Source organism: Lampetra planeri, chromosome 35 (genome assembly GCF_965212315.1).
Source record: "Lampetra planeri chromosome 35, kcLamPlan1.2.h2, whole genome shotgun sequence".
Classification (NCBI taxonomy): Eukaryota; Metazoa; Chordata; class Hyperoartia; order Petromyzontiformes; family Petromyzontidae; genus Lampetra; species Lampetra planeri.
The window spans coordinates 11,083,588-11,105,238 of record NC_136141.1 but is presented as its reverse complement, the minus strand read 5'-3'; the positions used below and the strand labels follow the sequence as shown (position 1 = coordinate 11,105,238).

The 21,651-nt window shown below is 45.9% G+C and overlaps 1 protein-coding gene across 1 annotated transcript in view; it reads right to left on the bottom strand.

Moving 5' to 3' along the window:
- Positions 1–4,095: 4,095 nt before the first annotated feature.
- The window catches only part of ATAD5 (ATPase family AAA domain containing 5), a 36,382-nt gene continuing 18,826 nt past the window's right edge, over positions 4,096–21,651 (bottom strand). Inside the window, exons 17-26 of the mRNA XM_078611212.1 lie at positions 17,195–17,387; positions 16,187–16,393; positions 15,101–15,213; positions 13,822–13,915; positions 13,520–13,584; positions 13,065–13,248; positions 11,852–11,988; positions 8,688–9,625; positions 7,175–7,336; positions 4,096–5,306 (exon numbers count right to left, since the gene is read on the bottom strand). Coding sequence (XP_078467338.1) covers positions 5,231–5,306; positions 7,175–7,336; positions 8,688–9,625; positions 11,852–11,988; positions 13,065–13,248; positions 13,520–13,584; positions 13,822–13,915; positions 15,101–15,213; positions 16,187–16,393; positions 17,195–17,387 — 2,169 coding nt within the window. The 3' untranslated portion in view covers positions 4,096–5,230. The remainder of the gene's footprint in view (positions 5,307–7,174; positions 7,337–8,687; positions 9,626–11,851; positions 11,989–13,064; positions 13,249–13,519; positions 13,585–13,821; positions 13,916–15,100; positions 15,214–16,186; positions 16,394–17,194; positions 17,388–21,651) is intronic.

Genomic DNA, 21,651 nt, shown 5'->3' with positions numbered 1-21,651 from the left:
TCACCCTCACCACTCACCCCTCACTAATCACCACTCATAACCGCCACTCACCCTCACCACTCACCCTCAACACTCACCCTCACCACTCACCCTCACCACTCACCCTCACTACTCACCACTCATCCTCACCAATCACACCCTCACCAATTACCACTCACCCTCACTGCTCACCCTCACCGCTCACCACTCACCCTCACCACTCAACCTCCCCTCACCACTAAACCTCACCCTCACCACTCACCCCTCACTAATCACCACTCACAACCGCCACTCACCCTCCCCACTCACCCTCACTACTCACCACTCATCCTCACCAATCACCACTCACCCTCACCACTCGCCACTCACCCTCACCACTCACCACTCACCCTCACCACTCCCTCACCACTCTCCCTCACCACTCACCAGTCACGCTCACCACTCACCCTCACTACTCACCACTCACCCTCAACACTCACCCTCACCGCTCACCACTCACCCTCACCACTCACCCTGACCACTCACCACTCATCCTCACCAATCACACCCTCACCAATCACCACTTACCCTCACCACTCACGCTCACCCTCACCACTCACCCCTCACTAATCACCACTCACAACCACCACTCACCCTCACCACTCACTCTTACCACTCACCCTCACCACTCACCCTCACAACAACCACTCACCCTCACTACTCACCCTCACCACTCATCCTCACCAATCACCACTCACCCTCACCACTCACTACTCACCCTCACCACTCACCCTCACCATTCACCCTCACCATTCACCCTCACCACTCTCCCTCACCACTCTCCCTCACCACTCACCCTCACCACTAACCAGTAACGCTCACCACTCACCCTCACTACTCACCACTCACCCTCAACACTCACCCTCACCGCTCACCACTCACCCTGACCACTCACCACTCATCCTCACCAATCACACCATCACCAATCACCAATCACCACTCACCCTCACTGCTCACCCTCACTGCTCACCCTCACCACTCACCCTCACCACTCACACTCACCCTCACACTCACCCTCACCACTCACCCCTCACTAATCACCACTCACAACCGCCACTCACCCTCACCACTCATGCTCACCACTAACCCTCACCCTCACCACTCACTAATCACCTCTCACAACCGTCACTCACCCTCACCACTCACTCTTACCACTCACCCTCACCACTCACCCTCACAACAACCACTCACCCTCACAACAACCACTCACCCTCACTACTCACCCTCACCACTCATCCTCACCACTCACCCTCACCAGTCACGCTCACCACTCACGCTCACCACTCACCCTCACTACTCACCCTAACCACTCACCCTCAACACTCACCCTCACCACCACTACTCACCCTATTCCCGTTTTAAAAACTGACGTGTCGCCAAGTATGCTTCAGGGTGATTGGTGATTGGTGAGGGAGAGTGGTGAGGGTAAGTAGTGAGGAATAGTGGTGAGGGTGAGTTGTGAGGGTAAGTGGTGAGGGTGAGTGGTGAGTGGTCAGTGATAGTGAGTGGTGAGTGATAGTGAGTGATAGTGAGTGTTGAGGGTGAGTGGTGATGGTGAGTGAGGGAGAGTGGTGAAGGTGTATATATTTTTGCCTATGATGACAGCAGTACATGCTGACGTTTTGTATGTTAAATGTAAAAGCTAAATGTGTGAATGTGTGTGTCGGAAATGTTAAGCAAACGTGGCGGGAATAGGGCGATTTTAAAGAAATCTACAACCTTCGATGATTCCTTTGCGCGATTCAAAGAATCGATTCCTGACACGTAGGAGGTTTCCATATTTAATTACAGAGTTTTATTTTCATTGGTATGTTATGTTTTAAAGTTTTCAGGAGTTTTTAATTATATTTTTGCCCCAGTCAACGCCGGATATTTCCCATTCGTAGCAGTTTACATCGGCTCTATAACAAACTTATATTAAACGGAAATAGGGCGATTCTAAATGAATCTACAACCTTCGATCCCTTTTCGCGATTCAGAGAATCGATTCTTGGCGCGGTCGGGTTTAGAATTTTAATTACACAGTTGTATTTTCATTGGTATGTTATGTTTTAAAGTTTTCAGAAGATTTTAAATGTATTTTTCCCCTGGGCAACGCTGGGTATATCGAGTTTATACCACAAAGTCGTCGCCTGACACATGTGGGGTGTCGAGGCCTAGTACCGTGCAGAGCCTCCGGCCTCGCCTAGATTGCCCACCCGGCTGAGGCTGGGTACTGGGGCCGTTACCCACCCCCCCCCCGCGCTACAATAATACTGTCTAATCGCTATAATTTTATTATCTACCGACCCTATAATAGTAATTGCACACATTGGGGTGGGGGGGGGGGGGAGTGAAGAGGACGTGAAACTTTGATGAATTTACCTCAGCATCGCGTGTTAATGCGTGCGCCCGTTGCCAGGGGCCAACCGCCCGTTGCCAGGGGCAACCGCCTTCCCGCATGCCGGTCGGCAATAGTAAATAAATAAATAGAAATCGCACTAAATTGATAATCGGTCCGATTTAAAGTTTTGAGACGAAAAATCGGAAATGCCTAAGTTTACCGCGGGGCCGGGGGCGTGCCCACCTGCAAAATTTAATCTCGGCGAACCTCACGGTCCGAGAGCTACATCCCCCGGAAGGGAGCGTACGCAGACGGACAGACGGACGGACAGACAGACAAAAAATGAATTATATAGGTTAGATAGAATTATTATAGCAACACTAATTTAGATTAATTTTCACTATTAACTATTTGATTATTTAAATTTACTTAGGTCCCCTTTTATTTATTCCTTGAAGGAGCATTTTGCTTCTCCATGGGAGAAGCATTCATTTTGTAAATTGTTATTAAACATTTTTATTCTAATGATTCTGAGGGCTTTGTATTTTGTGGAATGAATGTGATTGTTATAAATGTACTTTCAAGTTGGCTTCGTTCTTCTACAAAGTTTCAAGTATTTTTTTATAGTTATAATTACTTTTAATATTTTGTAATTCTAAGAATATTTCAATTTAATATTCTGAACATCTGCAGTTTTAGTTAGACGTTGAATATTTGCAAGGGAATTTTATGCTAAATTTCAGCTTTCCAACACCTTTTTAAAAAGTGTTTTCTCCTCCAACATCAGAGTGCAGCGCCACATTAAATACGCACAATGACAATAGTTTAAAGTGATTTGAAGCATGTTTTATTTCTAAATGTAAATATGGTTTAAGGGGGGCAGACCTTTGTGACGTCATATTTGGGGGTCTGACCTTTTGTGACGCCGTGACGAGGCGGGCTCAAAAATCGGTAAAAATCGCGTGACGTCATTTATGGACGGCCCCGAAAGCTTAACATTTTTATAATTGTAATAAAAATTCCCATCGGAGTCACAAAGTGATATCTCGCTCAAATTCGCGTTGAAGGCGTTGTTGACTTTCTGTTGACAAACCTGAGCCAGTGGTGAAAATCCGTGGCGGGGCGAGTCTGTGCGAGTGTTCGACGATAACACGAGCCGCAGCACTAAACGCGGGTTGCACGCCACCGATGGCCCCACACGCACACACCTGCAGTGATTCATAGCGGGGTGTGGTCTGAAGGAAAATCGAGACTGGTTGTGCCCACTCGGACACCGTAGTTTCTCCGAATTGGGTTTAAGCCATTTTGTGGCTACCGTTGTAAAAATAGGTAGAACTACAATATGGGTGGGTAGGTAGGCGGGTTTGCGAATAGTTATCTATATCCCTGCCTACTCAAAGACTCGCTTGAGCAGGCGGTGGCTGGGCATGCGGGCTACAACATCCAGACTTAACACACATCTCAAGCGCCCACCCGCACGAGGTGTACAAGTGTAGTGACGCTATATCCGCCACTAGGGGGACAGAGCGCGGAGATGATCAGAGGTCGATTGAGTAACGTTCGGTGGGTCGGGTCACGTCGTCGGGTCGTGGAGCTGCAATCGCCTCGTGTCTATGGGGTTACGTCGTGACAAGGACGTCTACAATTATAGAACCAGCTCCGTAAACGTCCTCATTAAAGTGTGAATAAACGGATTGCCTCCAACCACGGAGTGTCTTCATTTAAGAGCACTACACAAGCTTCACGCACACAGCTTGGAATATAAAGATTTAATTTTTTCATCTCACACACCACACTGTACAAAAAAAAATCGGTAATTCTTAAAAAACAATTAACATACCTGTACACTGCTATATGTATTATATATAATTCTAAATTTAAGCCCACGGTGATTCTGTGTAGTGGGATACTGCCCACTCGGCATCTCTGAGCGCGAGAACCGTCAACATTTCATCATCATCACCACCACGGGCCCTGCAAAGCACACCGGACCAGTGATGGCAACGTCCACTGTGCCCTGCACATTCGCACCTCAGCTCTACATCTTCTCCGTTCGTATGTACGGTATGTTGACCTTATTTTGCACCGTACGTAGCTAACTGTACTAATCGGAAAATATAAGTGGATATATAAATACACGGAGACAACTCTACTTGTCCAAATGATCAAAATTCCAATTCCCGACTTCAGATGACTTGAGTCTTACTAGGCATGTGGCACCACGATGCATTGAATCATCAATTCAAATCAGTTGATACACTTGCAATAGATGCATGAAAGTGCCTATAAGACACTTAATTACAGTTCAAGAAAATAACATGCCCATGGTAGGCTGTTACATTTAGGGTAATGAATCAAACAGAACCATACAAGTGATGATATAAATGAGCCACATTGAAAATTGATAAAGTTCGTAAATCGTGCGTATTCACCAAATCAGTGGGGAAGAGAATTATTGCACGCCTGGTAGGCATCCCTTGCTGTTTTACTGGCTGCAGACAGGGTGGATTTCAGTTGGTAAGGTTGGCGTAACTCAGGTGTTGAAACAAGTGGTCTGGAACAAAGGCAAACCTGTACAGTTACAGTCCAATCAAAATAATTGCAATCTCTGCAGTGTTTGTTGTATGTTTTATTATATAAAATGGTCATGTTAAAAATACACTGTATAAATCAGCTCTGGTGAACTGTACTGTATTATAATTGAAAGACACTGCAATAACTTTAAATGTAACGAAGGAAACAGAGCAGAGCCAATAATTAGATAAGACAACCTGGTCGCACAAATTCGTCCTTTATGATAGCTGCACACCTGAATGGGCCTTTAAAGGTCATGAAGTAATTTGATGTGACCTCGAATGATAATAAGAGTCCCATGACAACTCCAAAAGATCATGGGAAGTCAGCAGCCAGTGCGCCAAATGTTGACCGTGAGAGCTCCAACTTCTCCTCCAGATAATGGTGGAACCTGCAGAAAGAAAAACGACAGTCTGCAAGTCAAAGTCTCATGAGGAACACCACAACATGTGAACTAGAATGCAACTATACTCTTTGGTTCTTTCGGTAAAGTCACGTAGTTAGAAATAAAATAAAACAAATCACGACGTTTCGATCGCAACACAAGCGGTCGTCATCAGGCAAAGGAGTCAGCCTCTAAAGGCAAACTGTTTATAAGGGTTTGGGGATAGGCGTAGCCCAAGTGTACGAACAACACCAGAAGCACGGGCGGTGCACAAGTGCCAATGCAGCAACAATTCCAATGCAGCAACAATGCCAATGCAGCAACAATGCCAATGAAGCAACAATGCAGCAACAATGCAGCAACAATGCCAAATGCTGGGGATGCAGGGGGAAATTAACTCAGAAAAATAGACTAGTACCCGGCAGTATGATGGAACAACCATAAACAGTTAAGGTTTTAACTTTACACAGTCCGAGACATGTTAAGAAAGTTATATTAAACAAAGTATCATATGCATGATAATTGGCTTTTTACCCTTCTATCTGGCAACAAAACTGAAACCTTTTTTGCAAGGAGTCATGTTTACATAGACCACAATACCTGCAGTCATAATGCCAACAAAAAACATAACTCTGATAATGTGCACTGTCCTTGAAGTTGATTGGTCCACACCCGAGACAGCTTTCCTTAGAGCCTAGTCTCACATGGGTTGGACCAGATGACGCTAAAAGGCGCACAACTCAAAGACAATGCACCATCAGAGTATGAGAGCTCGGGGTAAGCATTTACACCATTGGAACCTCATTTGCCAGTAAAAATATGATAATTGACACCTTTTTTACAAGGATTAAACAAGGTCCGCAATTATATCACTTTTGATCGTTCTGACCCCCATTCACTAATGCCTTGCTAAACATACCCACCAGTTGGACAAACCCAAAGCTAAGGAGAAAACACGTGTATATCATATACCACATTATCGACGATGAGAACATAATTATTTGCAGAGCATAAAGTAACTGCTTAGTTTGGTTATGGAGGTCTTTTCACATGACTCCAGTAGTAGTAACCCTGAAGCCACCCTCTGAGCAGTCCACTAACATGCAGTGGCATTCTTATGATTGAAGGCGTTCTGTTAAGATGTTCTTTCACTTCATCCAGTTACTCACGTTGGCTTTATTAAGGTCAACAAGTTACCATGGCCAATGCCAATGATGCTGCCCCACACCACCACCAACCGTCAGATCACACAACTATCACACAGTTGACATTTGATCTTCAATGTCTGCTCTTTCAAGATCTCTACAACTGTACAGTATTTAGTTATTCCATGGCTGGCAACATTAGCACACCCCTAGTAACATGCCCTTCTCCTCCATCTTGCACTCAATGTTCACCCATAGCAACTTCCTCTTTCCGATTAGGCCTACAAAGCTTTTTTTAACATCTTCTTGGTTCTTTCGGTAAAGTCACGTAGAAGGGAAATGATAAAAATAAAACATACTAAAATAATTTAATAATATTATATATTTTTTTACATGTTCCATCAAAGCTGTTCACTGGGTATGAAACAGCTTCATTTTTACTTTTAGATGAACTGTAAGAAGACCCCACTGCTTTATACTCCAGGTCGTAGGAATAAGGCCATAACGTATTCTAAGAGACACAGGTAATAACTTTATGTTTGTAGCATTGAGCTGGCACAAACTGTATTGCTCATCATTTAAAGACAGCTTGACTGCTATGTTCGGTTGGTAGAGCGTGGTCATCAGATATTACCTGCAGACAAGTGTACCGGTGGTTGTTGACAATAAACAAAGAGATGCCTCATCCCTGACTCTCCCGTGAGTCTCTGACCGTAAGCGTCAGCTCACCTGCGCTTGGAATGCGTCTCCTCACGCCGGCGCTCCGTGCGGCACAGCTGGCGCAGTGCCGGCAGGTAGTCGACGGCGACAGCGCGGCGCGCGCACAGAGAGCTCAGCGCCACACAGCCGGGAGCCACGAGCTGCGCCAGCGCCCTCCGCTCCTCACTCGCCCTGCACAGGACAAGGCCAGGGTTTTGAAGGCAGCAGTGCGGGCCCCCAGTGTGTGCGTGTTTGTCGGGCCTACACAGTAATAATGTAGGTAATAGGCACGAAGTGATGCATCAAGTAGTCCATTAATCTGTTATTTAAAGTATTCAAATTATAAGGAAATAATTAGCAAAATATTGCAATCTCTATTGTACCTCACGACGTCCCCCCCTTCCTGTGCTCAGTCACGTTTCCACTCATTTTCCATCCTTGCTCCCCTCCATTGGAATAAACTCCCACTCCACATCTCCAAAGTCAACTTTACTCACCATTTTTCGTTCCTCCCTTAAGACTGATTTTTTTCATTAGTGTATCCCTCTACTACAAGCTGTCCTTAAAACCTGAAGCATCCTCCCCCTTCCCCTTCTTAATCTCGCCCCTCCCTTTCCATATCCCTTCCTTGCCATCCCTTCCCCAACACTCAAATCCCATCCCTTTTCCCCATCAGCCAATACTAATGTACAAATTATATTTCTTGTAAAGCGCTTTGACAAAGCGCTATATAAAATCCTTGATAAGATAACATAATTAGGCAAAAAAAGTGAAGAGATACAATATAACTTATAAAGGCAGAACAAATGAGCCCAAACAAGACACAAAGTACAAATGAGCAAGACAGTACAAACAGACCTTACTCACAATACCCAGTATATACAAGATAGAAATAATAATTATTATTATAAAATCAATTACAGTAATCCCTCGCCATTTCGCGGTTCAAGTTTCGCGGCCTCAGTGCATCGCGGATTTTTCGAACTGATTTAAAGGCCTCATTATACCTGTGCAGTAACACCATCATCATCATCATTCATCACCACATTCATCGAACTGCACAGGTCTGTCATCGTCGTCATTGTCATCGTCATTGTCATCGTCGTCGTCATTACTGGAGTCAAGTCTCAAGATACTACTGTCATTGGTGAGTGTAGAACACCATAATACGTATCGTATGAGAGAGAGAGAATGTACAATATTAAGGTTTTATAATTAAATAGATTTAAGTAAAATATATATATAAAGTATAAATATACATATTTTAAACATTCTGGTACCCACACACACATATACGGAAATTCCTAGGTGGCCAATCCTACTTCGCGGATTTTCACCTATCGCGAGGGGTTCCGGTCCCCATTAACCGCGATAAACGAGGGATCACTGTATTCCTGAATTGAATTGCAACCCCGGATCATGGCAATAAATCACTACATCTCCCTAGACAAACTGCAGACATTTTTACCATGGCATCAGACAAGAAACAAATAACCGAAATAAATATTACACAGCAAGAGTTGCCTGTGAATAAGCGTCTCACCTAGAGACCTCCAAGCTCTCGGGCAGAAACCTGGATGCCTCCTTGCCTTCAGGAACTTGCAGGCTCAGGCTTTGTCTAACTTCCGGTCCCAGGTCCGGCGATTCCAGTGCAAGAGAGATTTCACTCCGGCACCTCCTTAGAGCTAGTGCCTCCACAGTCGCGCGGATCTCAGAGCCAACCCCGTCCCGCATATCGGCCCCCGTGTCCCACCCGCCGATGCGGCTGGCGTCGAGGAGGCCACTCCTGCACTGGGCAGGCCACCAGTCCAACAGGCCGGCACCGCACGGCCCCTCGGCCTCCCTACCGTGTTGTGTCAGGCGGTAGTCCGTGTACGAGAACGCGTTCGCGAGCTGCGACACCGCGTCCAGGCAGTGCAGCCCTGCCCGTGCCGCCCGTCGCTCCCCGTCGCTGCGAGGTCTCACGACCGGACCGACCCTGCCACCCGACTCAGCGCCGTCGATCGAATTTGCCCGCTCGCCTCCGTCTGTGCCCACTGGACCTCGCTGCCTCGTTTGCATCCCGCGCTGGGCCCCACAGCTTTCAGCCGCGCCATTTCTGATTTCGGAATCCACGTTCGACGCGTTTGGGTTCTGCGGCGTGCGTGCGGCGTCGCGGGAACTCTCCTCCGAGTCATAAACATCGCTGTCAAAAAATATCAGCCCGCGTCGCCGCTGCCGTGATCTTCCCAGAAGCGGAGCCTTCACGGGGCTGGAGTCATCCTCGTATTCCGGCCCCAGCTTCGACTGCATGTTCCCTTCCGGCACGGGGGTAACGGCGGCAGGCGGAGCGCCGCTCAGTGGAGTGGGGGCAGCAGGGCAGCGGGCCACGAGGAGTGGAAGTAGCAGCTCCCAGTTGCAGCGGACAAAGTCCAGCCCCAGCCGCTGCGTCTCGGTCAGGGCGTGAACCTGCCTCGCCAGGGAGCCACCGCTCTCCGCCTCCTGCAAGGTCAGCACAATGTTGATTAGAGCACAAGACTAACACGCTGGAGTTCACAGATACTCGTGATCCAGGAGCGGTTTCCAAAGTTCAGCTACGTGTTTGAGAACTTCTTCTTTCATGATTTTTGCCACGCACTGCTGCAGGAATCTTCAGGCATTTAAGCAAAGCATTTGTAAAGTTCTCACACGTGTCTCGTTTTAAATCGCTCAACATACATCCCTACCCAGAACGCAACACTTGAAACGCACGGGACTGATTTACATCATCGCTTTCATCCCCCCTTGCATGAAGCACGCTAATTAAAAATGACTATCATTGGAAAGATTGCCATATTAGATTTATGGCCTGCTGAAGAAAAATAAATCCTGATATTCTTAATAAACCTGATAATCATTGCATAAGTTCAGTGAAGTAGCAACTTTATGTTTGACACGTAGGCTTTCGCGACCATTCCGGAAAAATCTCCGGATGATGCTGGATTTAATAACCAGCGAAACGTCGTACTCAAATTGTAAATGTTGTGGATTTACTCTCCAGCACAACGATGGGCTGAAGTAGTAACTACTTGTCACGTTTTGTTTACGTGACAAACCTTACCGGTTGCGTGTCAGGTGGTAGTGGGTTCACGTCACATTTAAACCTACGCGATCTAACCGAAAAAGCTATCCATAGAGGTATTTTTGGGTTAGATTGCGTAAATCTATAAATGTTGTTAAAACCCACCAACACCCGATACAGCGAACTAATCAGGGTTGTCACGTAAATAGAACATCCAAATTCGTCACTAGTACAGCACACAGGTGTGTTAGAGAGCTAAGCCACAACATTTACAATTTGAGTACGACGTTTCACCAGTAATTACAACTAGCTTCATCAGGCGACAGCCAGATTTGTGGAGAAGTCCAACTGTTTCGTTCCTTATATAGAGGCGTAGATGTGGTGACCAGACTTCTGGGCTCTTGTGCAAAGTGGGGGCGGGGGGGGTTCATGAGAACACTCAATTGATTTTGATAATGTTGAAGTTACGTGCAAAACTAGCTACTACTGGCCAAGACTAATTAGAGAATCTATCGAAATTGAAAGAAATAAAAATAATTTTAACCTTTCGGATAGCTACCGCCTTAGTGCTGTGTGGAAGCGAATCATCAAATAATACATTGTTTAAATGTATGCCTACAAAGGGCAGCATACTTCAATAGGGATTACCGTTAGTACGGCTATTTTAATACACACAATGGACAGGAAAGACAAGATCAAAGGGCTCGCATACTGCACATGCATAATATATGTTAACAGGTGAACTTCTCCACAAATCTGGCTGTCGCCTCATGAAGCTAGTTGTAATTACTGGTGAAACGTCGTACTCAGATTGTAAATATTGTGGCTTAGCTCTCTAACACACCGTATTGCTGTACTAGTGATGAATTGGCATGTTCTGTTTACGTGACAACCCTTACTAGTTTGCTGTGTCGGGTGGTGGCGGGTTATAACGACACATTTATATATTTACACGATCTAACCCAAAAAAACCTCTATTATGGATGATATTGGTCGCGAAAGCCTACGTGTTGAACCAAAAAAGCTATATTATGAATAGTGAATGTCTTTATTTGACTGATTGAAACAGAGATTAATGCTAACCATGTTTCCAATGGGCCGGAGAAACAAAAGTTCTAGCTTGGACATTTTTTGAGTTGCCGATAACAAAAGGGGCATTCCTTTAGAACTAAAACTTAACTTCTGGGTCAACTAGAAAATGAAAAAAGAAATGTACAAGAAAACACAAATGTCTCCATACGAATGCATAAACTTGTTCTCTGGGCTTCTTCAAGTGGTTAAGTTAAAATAAAACGGATTTAATGAAATCTGAAATCATCAGGATTCTATACATAGTTACAATATGAATAATTTGTTATTAATTTTAACTGTTATGATATTTTCCAAATAATCTAAAAATGGCACAATACTGCATTTAGTGATTTTAAGGTTTCTAAAAAGGTGGAAAATCTCACCATAGTTTACACCATTAAAATGTTGAAAATGACAAGTGAAAGCAGAAGGTACCGACTAGCATAAGACATTTAGCATTACAGACAATAATGATGAGCACTGATGGTCAGCACACACGCATACACAGACAGATAACGACACATTTTGATGCAGATGGCAGGAGAGACAGACGTCGGCAGTGAAAGGCTGTATGGGGTGGTGGTGGTGCTGCTGACCGTGAGCAAAGTGTAGAGGCTGCCGTGGCTGCCCAGCAGCTCACTGAGCCCCAGCAAGCTCTCCGAACAGTGCGTCTCACCCTGGGCTGCCTGAGGCAGCACGGCCTCACACCCGACTCCCTCACCCTCGTCCCTCTCTGCCAGCAAAAAACAAACCACGTAAGACATCAAACAGCTCGGCGACGCGGTCCGCACCTTCATTTGTCTCCTGGCAACACGGCCGCCTCCGGTTACGTAGCCAACTGATTCACACGTACGGTGCGAAAGAACTTCAACATACATTCAATGAAAGACGAGGTGGGCTGTGCGAGTTGGCTTTGGTTCAAAGTGCTACGGCGTTAAAAGGCCTAATACAGGCAAAATGATTTCTACTTCTCCTTCGCAATTCAATGGATTGTCACAGTTTATAGACGGGATTAGATTCAAGAATCGATTCTGTTTTATATTGTGGTTACCGACAGTGCCTATCGTTTCTCCAGGAATCACACAAACTTATGCATCCAATATATATACGAATATAATATGTGCATTATGACTAAAAGATGTATGGTTAATCAATGCATCGATGCATTGTTACATGCCTATAAAAAAACGTTTCATTTAAGTTACTATACTATATTAGGGCAGAAATACCCAGAATGCGGAATACTTGTGAAAACCACATCTCTCCACCTCAGTAGGATCAAAATCTGGCATCGAGATTGCCCAACATTAATGCAGCAGTTCGGTGGTACTGTTGGGCTCATCTAACACGAGGTCACGTATTCTGCCCATCAGAGTCTATAAAGGTTCATAAAGTATGGACCACTTTATGGTTGTCCGTTGGAGAGACACACACCTCTCACAGGGATGTAGAGTGACCAACGAGGACTCAGATACCAATACCTCAGTGCCTGCTTGAGCAGGGATGGGGTTAGAGAGACAGATTGTGGCTAAGGAGTTAGGATGAGGCAAACGAATAGGGAGTGTGGTAATAAATATGGGTTTGAAAACATAGTTAGGAGATAGGAATAAGAGGTTAGTTATGAGTTGGTGTTATGGTTTCGGGTTAAGGGTAAGCGATAGGGGCTAGATTTAGGAGTTTGGGCTAGGATTTATGGGTAAGGTGCTGATGCTATGACACTGCTCTCACAAGCCCCTCTATACTCGTCACTGGGGCTGGCGGAGCCCCGAAGACCGCAACACGCAACCCCCAGACTGCTGGGCGTCACACCGTAAGGGGGCTGAGGCTGGGCTTCTCCAAGGGCGGCTCCTCCGCTGCACGCCCACAACTGCAGCGAGAGGAGGGCGCGGCGCACGTCCCCTCGCGTGTGCGCCAGCAGGGCCTCCACGTCCGCCACGGACACGCGCAAGCCCTCCGCCAGGCACGCCACCTGCAGGTACGGCACCACCCTGGCCTGCATGTGTGCATGCCGGCGTGCGTGGGAATGTGAGCACAGGACACCATTTACAGGTTTCAATGTCTCTCAGAAAGCATCACCGTGCACTAGACACAAAGTGATGTGTCAAATATGAACAATATTTTTCCCGAGCGCTTTGTCACGGGCATCGAGAAAAGTGATAAAAAAAGAATCGTATAATCAAAGTAACGCACGGCAAAATCGGTGCACATCCACAAATCGGTAAAGAGAGCACCCGTGCCGACTGGCGGCAGTGAAAGCTTCTTACCATGGACGGCGTTTTGAAATGTATTTGCTCGTAGTGTCCATCGAATGTCAAGTAGAACGTCGGATCTGCGTATGGGAAGGAGGCGGCAGGATTAAAACACAAGAAACGGGTCCAGACTCATCCATGGGGCAATTGAACATTCTGAAAATGCAACATTGTAATATTGGGCTTGCTATGAATTTCTGACTACACTGCAATAAAACAGTAACAATGTTTGTTGTGTTGTGAGCCGGTCCTCCTTTTTGTTGTTGATGTTTCGAACATCCCCCCTCCCCCGCCCCCCCGCCCCCCGCACTCCTTACCGGACGTGATGAGGACTATCGGTCGCTTCGTGGTCACCATGAATGTTTTGATCGCAGACAGGAAGCCGGTGTCGTCATCAAACACTACGTCCACCTGTGGAGCAGCACAAGGTGACGTCTCTCGGACAAACGCCAACGCAGGCCCTGTGCTGGTCAGGCTCCATCCTCCTGCTGGTTCCAATACCATGGCACATTTCTCTCTCTCTCCCCCGGCGTAAACCCAAAATGACATCACAACCATTTAGTCAGCTTCGTCTTATGCCAAAAATACATCTCCACTGAGCTCTCTCAAAGGGAGCTGTGTAACATCACATGCTGTCAGGCAATGGCTCTGGAAGATGAAGTATCCCTCGATATACTGAACAGATATGTAAAGCAAAATTCTGTTTATCAAACCTTATTTTCCCATTGACTTTCAATAAATGGTTGGAGATGCGTTTCGACAGAAAAATTGACAGCTCAAAGACAATACATTCACATTTAAGAGTGCATGCAACCTTTTTTAAGAACATATATCATGGAAAAATCGATAATTACATGTCAAAATATAAATAATTCTCAAACTAAGTTGCGGAAAATCAGTACAGTATGTCACGGGAAACCAGTACAGTGTGAAAAGCACAGGAAAAAGCATGAAGTGTACGCTAGGGCAAACGACAGACCGTGCATTGTTCAATTCCCCCCCCCCCCAAATAATAATGGAGATTCAAAGTGAAGTAAATACGACTTTAATGGAACGTATATCAAATTCGTTCCTAGTTATTAAGTTACATTCTAGCGAAATTCTGTCAACTAGTTTCCGTATAACGAGGGATGACTACTTATTAAAAAGGCCCTCTCATCTTGATCATTACAAGGCACACTTAGCCAGTGTTTGTTACTTAGTAACCAAACTGATTTAAGTGGAAAAACAATAAGATGGTTTATATTCTTCTATGCAGTCACTGGCGACCGGGCTGAAACCAACATTGAAATCTACGGATGAAATGCGCCTTACAAATGTAAATTATTATTATTACCACACTTGACAACATGGCTTACCTACAGGTGCTCAAATGTAACGTCAAATTAGCTCCGGGAGCCACCCGATCATCACTTCTCCCCACGGCATTTTTTTTTGCTAATAATATCGCATTTGTGCTAATGCCAGTCTTATACAGGTAAGAGGAAGCATTCTTCCTGAACTTGGTCACAAATGCCACGTAAATAAACAGGCATCTCTCGCTGCACGAGAACCACCTGGCAAAGCACCACCAGCGTCGGTGTCCTGGGTGCTCACCTCCTCGAAGAGGATAAGGGAGGTGGCGGCCGCGTGCTTCCTGCTCCGCGAGCCGGTGGAGACAGAGCTGGCGGCGCTCTGCTGAACCCCGACCTCGGCAGGCGTTCCTTCAGCTGGGCAATGCGTGCAGGACATGCGACACCAGGATAACGACCATCACCATCACCACCGTCACCTCTTGTCGCACGGCCCATCTTGTATACAGTTAACTCTTGATTATCTGCGGGCGGATTATCCGGGTTTGGGATTTGTGCTGATGAACAATATTTGTAAAATATTGCAATGTACATGCTGGTTTAATTATGAGCCGCTCCCCATTGAGGGTCAGTTACTCAGTGCCCATGTGACTGCAAACATTAGAGAGTAAACTCGTGACTTTATATGAAGCAACAAAATTAGTTGATACGTTCTACGCTTCACCTCCATTTAACATCGGTAAGCAACGCAAACGGCATTTCAGTCTAATCTACTTATGTTTGGCATGATGCGTGTTTATGTTTAATCTGGGCCACCTCTCCCCCACAATTACCCCCCCCCCATAACAGAGTTTACTGTACTAATACTGATACCTTGTGAGCAGGACATAAGCAAACAGAACAAAATAATAATGATAATCACTTTTCTTTAAAGTAAAATGTGTTCCATTAAAACCAAATCCAATTAGCGACACAAGCAAAGGCGTTAAAACGAGGGTTGGGGCTCTGGGTGCAAATTAACGGCTGTGAGAAACTGGCTCGGCAGCTGTGCTCACGTCACTTAATTACCATTATTAACAACATTGTACATATCCTAAAACATCACGATCATCATTAACGTGTCACTCTATGGACACCTCATCAGTGCACAGGCACAACCATGAACAATAACCAATGTTAACATTATTAACCTCTTAATATTACAATACCAAATGCAAAAAATTATCTCGAAACCTCTAAATTACACTATTATGACTACTTTGTTACTTAACATATTTCCAAGTGTCTCAAAACAAATCAACTTTGTGTTAATTTTGGAAAGCCTACGACACTAAATAAAATCACATTAGCACTCCGGTATGCTGGTAATGTATAATGTCACGATACCAACCTCGTTTATTCTGCTTGGGCTCCCGGCTCGGTTTTTTCTTAGCTGGTTCTTTATCAGAATCCTCCGACCCCTTTCCAGAATGTACTTTGAAGAAGTTGGCGAAGGCGGCTGGGAGTTGTTTGTTCTTGGTGGAGGCAGCGGAACTGCGGGGTGACACGGGGCGCTTCCGCGGAGAGCGGAGCACCTTGACCGGCGAGGAGTGCCTTGCTGCGGAGAGGGGAGCCAGAGTAAAACAATGGCACAGCGCCACCGCAGGGGCTGCAGCACAAGCATCACTCACGAGTGTTTTGTGCTTTCTAAGATAGTAGCTCTCAGCGAAAATTCCATTAAAAGTCTCCCCCACACCTAAAAGAGCGTGGGCAAGCACTCTTCCTCAGCTGACGACTAGAGAGCGGCGATGGAAATTCCACATTGCAAAGGCGGGGAGATATTCTCTCCACAGGACAGCCTCTATTGGCCTCTTACAAAGTTCTATATTGTATAGCTTGCTCTTGTAAACAAGGCCCAGTAGGCTCAAGTTATTACCTGGTAACATAAACTCCCTCTTACGACGTGGAAGGATTATTGGTTGAGTCAACCCTTAATCGGGATTTGAATGTACGACCTTCCAGTTGTGAGCTGAGTGCTTTAAGCAAAAGACTACCAAGATGGGTGGCTATATTGTGCCAAATATTTGCAAAAATGGTGGTTAGATCTTGACATACAAAGCGATATTTTCCATTTCTTATCACCACATTGTAACACACTGTACTATGAACTCGACAACACGAGCTTTGATACCTGGCCATAGCAAACATTGGTGGCAAGTGATACCTGAACTGGTCTTGGGACCCCCTTCAACAACCTGCACCGACCAGTGTGGTGAATTCTTGTCAAACAGCCCCCATGACCAATACAGCCAAGGGGAGGCCTTCATACAGCAATGGCTACGTGATGACTCCTAATTAAACAGTCCATGCATTTATGGTTCAGGAGGAGACGCTGACACAGCTTCGTGCTGACACTCACCCGACGTTCCCTGCTGCTTGCTTGCGGGTCTGCTGTCGCCGGCTGCGCTGGATGAGGCGGTCGCCGGCGCCCGCAAGACGGAGCCTTGCCCGCCCGCACGCTGCTTGCTCACCTGGTGCGACTGCGTCGCTTCTCGCAGCTGCGCCAGGATGTGGCGCCCGCTGCGCTGCGATGAGCAGTTCACCTCAAATACCTGGACGGAGACACAGCTGGCATTCAAGCCCAGCGCCTGTAGGAAAGTGCAGTGCCCCCTAGTGTGTGGAAAAACAGGACCCTGCGGGGTGGGCTGGTAGGAACGAATAACCAAAGAATATAAACATAATGTATTATTACACTTGTTTAGCCAGGAAAGCCCCACTGAGTCTAAAGGTTTTTGTAGGGTCCTGCCAAATGTTTGCAGTAGGGGGCGATGTTGCTACACCTAATCGGACGATACGAAGGGAGAGTTTGAGGCCTAGTTCTAGGCTTTAGGCCTAGCTGTAGGCGTTAGGCCGCTGTGAGTTGATTTTTAATTTAAATGTTTTAATTATTTATGTAAAAGCTTTAAATGTTTCTATTTAAAAACATCAGGGAATGTAACATTGTTAAACATTAACTCCCTTGCACACACGCGGGGGTACGATACGAAGGGAGAGTTTGAGGCCTAGTTCTAGGCTTTAGGCCGCTGTGAGTTAATTTTTAATTTAAAAATTTTAATTATTAATGTATAATTCTTAATGTAAAAGCTTTAAATGTAAATGTTTCTATGTAAAAACATCAGGGAATGTCACATTGTTAAACATTAACTCCCTTTCACACACGCGGGGGTACGATACGAAGGGAGAGTTTGAGGCCTAGTTCTAGGCTTTAGGCCTAGCTGTAGGCTTTAGGCCGCTGTGAGTTAATTTTTAATTTAAATGTTTTAATTAAAAGCTATCTCAGGGAATTATAAGGGAATGTTACACTTGTTTAGCCAGGAAAGCGTCACTGAGTCTAAAGATTTTTGTAGTGTCCTGCCAAATGTTTGAAGTAGGGGGTGTTGTATACTAAACCCTTCTTCCAAACTTGATATTTTTATATATTATCTTTTTACTTGATATATAATGAATGAAAACACCCCAAAGCGCAGCAAACTGCAAAACACCAGGTGTTGTTAAGTGATGAACTGGAGGAGGGCTGGGATGACAGAATTTGCAACCTTGCCTCAAGGAAAGATAAATCCAGGGTGAGTGGTCAAACGAAGTGGGTCAGCTCAAGGCTGTGTACACAGGGGGGGATGATTTAAACAACCCTGCACGGCTGAACGTGAGGGGGCCTTTGACCTGAAATTAAGAATAACACTCCCAGAGCAGAAGGTTGGATGGCCACAGTGAGACGAATAAGAGCGTTGTATATCTCAAGGATGCAGACTCAGCTGAATAACAAGGCTGCGGGGGTCACCAGAAGTTCGCGTTCGCCTAGTTAAGACGAAAAGCTCAATTATTCTGTATTGCTATTAAAGTAACGTTAAAGTCAGAATTTAACAACAGGGTAGGCTAAAGTTATTGATATTCACACCCACTCCAATTAAACCAGGCCACAAGTTACGCCTACTGAACCATCACCATCATTAAGTCAATATGAAATGTTATTTCCATACTTTAATATACAACTCGACCCAAAGCATATGACAATCAGAACCTTCCTAAGTCAAAATTGAATCGCACCCAGACAGGAGCGAATAGTCGATATAAGGTTGAAGAGGGAAGGAAATTAAGAGCACGGCGAACTGCAAACGTAAGCAAAAAAGCCGGGAACACACCAACCCAGCGACCCACCAGCCCAGCAACAGCGAGTCGGGCTTCGACAGGCCATAAAAGTAGAAATAATAACTCCCGGGGTCAGGGGACATCAGAAGAAGCAGGCAGACAAAAACCAGAACTGACTCCAAGGTTCAACCGCCCTCACCTACAAGGAGTGACGGAAATTAATGAGGCCTTGAGTTAACGGCGTCAGCTGGACAGCAACAACAACGGCGAGCAGAGACAGAGTGAGGCAAAGACTGCGAGGCTATGAAATGCAACTTCATGTCAGTAAAGCCCTGACCAACAAGTTAAGTTAAAGACATCACAATACATAATATCGTACATAACATCAATGTTAACGCTATTCACCGTCAACTATATTCCGCTTATATAACCATGCAGACACCAAGGAATACGAATTCCTAGGATCAAGAAACTTACCCCTTAACCTAAGATATCGGAAATAAATTAATAATAATAAGCCTATGCATGAAAAGACAAAAGTAAAACTTATGAAAAGCCAGGATAGCGGGATAAATCACCACCAGGTCGAAATAAAATACATAATAAAAGAGCGATGTTAAACCCAGGGTCGGAGAGAAAGGGAGATCCCGGCCGTCTTTGTATCCCCGCAGCGCGGGATGGGAGTGTGTATGTGCTCGGGGAGGCACCTCCACTTGGGTCAAGCACCACGATGGGAAACGACACACCTTAGGTTACATACAGAATCATAACTGGGAAATGGTAAGGGACAAATGTTAATTTAAAACTTTTTAACCATGTCTGTGTGCGTCTGTGAGGGTCGGAGGGAGTGTGCCCCTCCCTCCAGGTCGTGCAACACGGACAGAGGCGCCTGTGAGACGATTTGTAACGTCTGTGTTTTGGTTCATGAAGAAGGCCAGACAAGAGATAATATTGCACCCAGACAGAGAGACGATTTCGAGGCAATTTGTAACATCTGATTGTTTGCTCATGGATTTTATGGAGGGAGTATGACAACGGAATATACCGTGGGTGATGCACACAAGGACACGGACGTACGGACACACACATGGACACACCTACCTACGGACAGATCCTGACACAGCAAAAATCGAAAGAAACCCCGCCTTGTGGGCAGGACCCAAAGGGATTTTTCGGCATAAAAGAAAGGACCCTGAGCATTGGAAACCAGTTCGACCAGGAGGGTCAACTCATCAGCCGAGTTCGACCAGTGGGTCGGCTCAGGAGCTCGACCGGGAGGGTCGGCTCAGGAGTTCGACCAGTGGGTCGGCTCGACTCATCTTCAGCTCGACCGGGAGGGTCGACTCAGGAGCGAGCTGCGACCAGCGGGTCGGCTCGACTCTTCAGCTCGTCTGAGACTCAGCCGAGTTCGATCGGCTCACCGGAGCCGGCTCTCGGGGCTCGACTCAAGCGGCTCCCCATCTCCTCTGCAGGCGGGCAAGACCCGCTTGACAGCTCAACTCGGCCTGCGTGGGTCAACCTCTGCCGAGTCGGAGGTCTCTGCTGCAGCTGACAATCGCGGTTTGGCGACGAGGCGACGACCCAACACTGCACGCTGCGAGCGAGCTGTGGGCGCCACCTACCGACCGGGTTCCGAACTACGACAGCGTATCAACAGGCATCCAACCAATTCACCACGGTGACAGAGGAGCGACTGATACGTATGACGCGCACCGCCCCCTCACCACACGACCACCAGGCGTCTGTTTGACATAAAGAACCGACTCCGAACATTGACTATTCAAGACCACTCTTACCACTCAAACACACTCGAACCCATAAGCCATCCGTGGCTGTGAAGAAAACACTCGAGACCGAGTGATGGCCATCCGTCGTTTATAAGAGTATTCGTAATTTTATCTTTAATATTTAGTGGGCTGTACTCTTAATCGCATAAATTCCCAACAGATCCATCAATACGAATTGATTCTTGGCACCTCCTTCCGCCGAGCCACGCTCACGTGGGGAGTGGTGGCCGTGATCCAGATCCTTATCAGGTGATCTGGTCCCCAATTAGTAAACTTGATAAGATAACGATCTTCGGAAAAGGAGCACCGTCGCAGGCCCTTACTCCGAGCCATTCTGTTGTCAGATAACCTGCCGATGTATCTGTTGAGATTGGTGCCTTTAAGAATAATAACTGTTTTTGATTGTGTTTTTTTTATCGCCGTATAATCTTTCAAGTATCTTTCAGTCATAATCGCCGCACGTACTCGCATCCTATCAATAAGGAGTACGGTACTGCGTGAATAATATTGAGTAATCATTCATTAACGTTAAGGTTTTTCTTAGCATAGTATTTGCATGTTTTAACGACTCTCTCTCTCACTAACAACCATCGCGTTATGCGGGATCTATGTGCCGTGTCAAAGTGAAATCAGACAATCGTTGATGATACTGTATTGATGCCGTGTTGACGTTCCGGGATTGAGAGTTCGCATACTATATCATAGTTGAGGTTGAATTAGTAATAAATTGATTAATACAGAAGTGGTTGTGTGATTCCTTCCTGAAATCTATGCATAAGATCTGCTTCTGCGTTGAGATCTGAACTTGGTGACCTTAATAAACACACTAATACATACTCAGTAAATGTTAAAGGGATAACGGGGTGAACCGGGGACCTAAAATATAAGCGAGAATGAGACGAACCTAGACAACGATGCCGAGTTAATCTAAGTTAATCTTGCA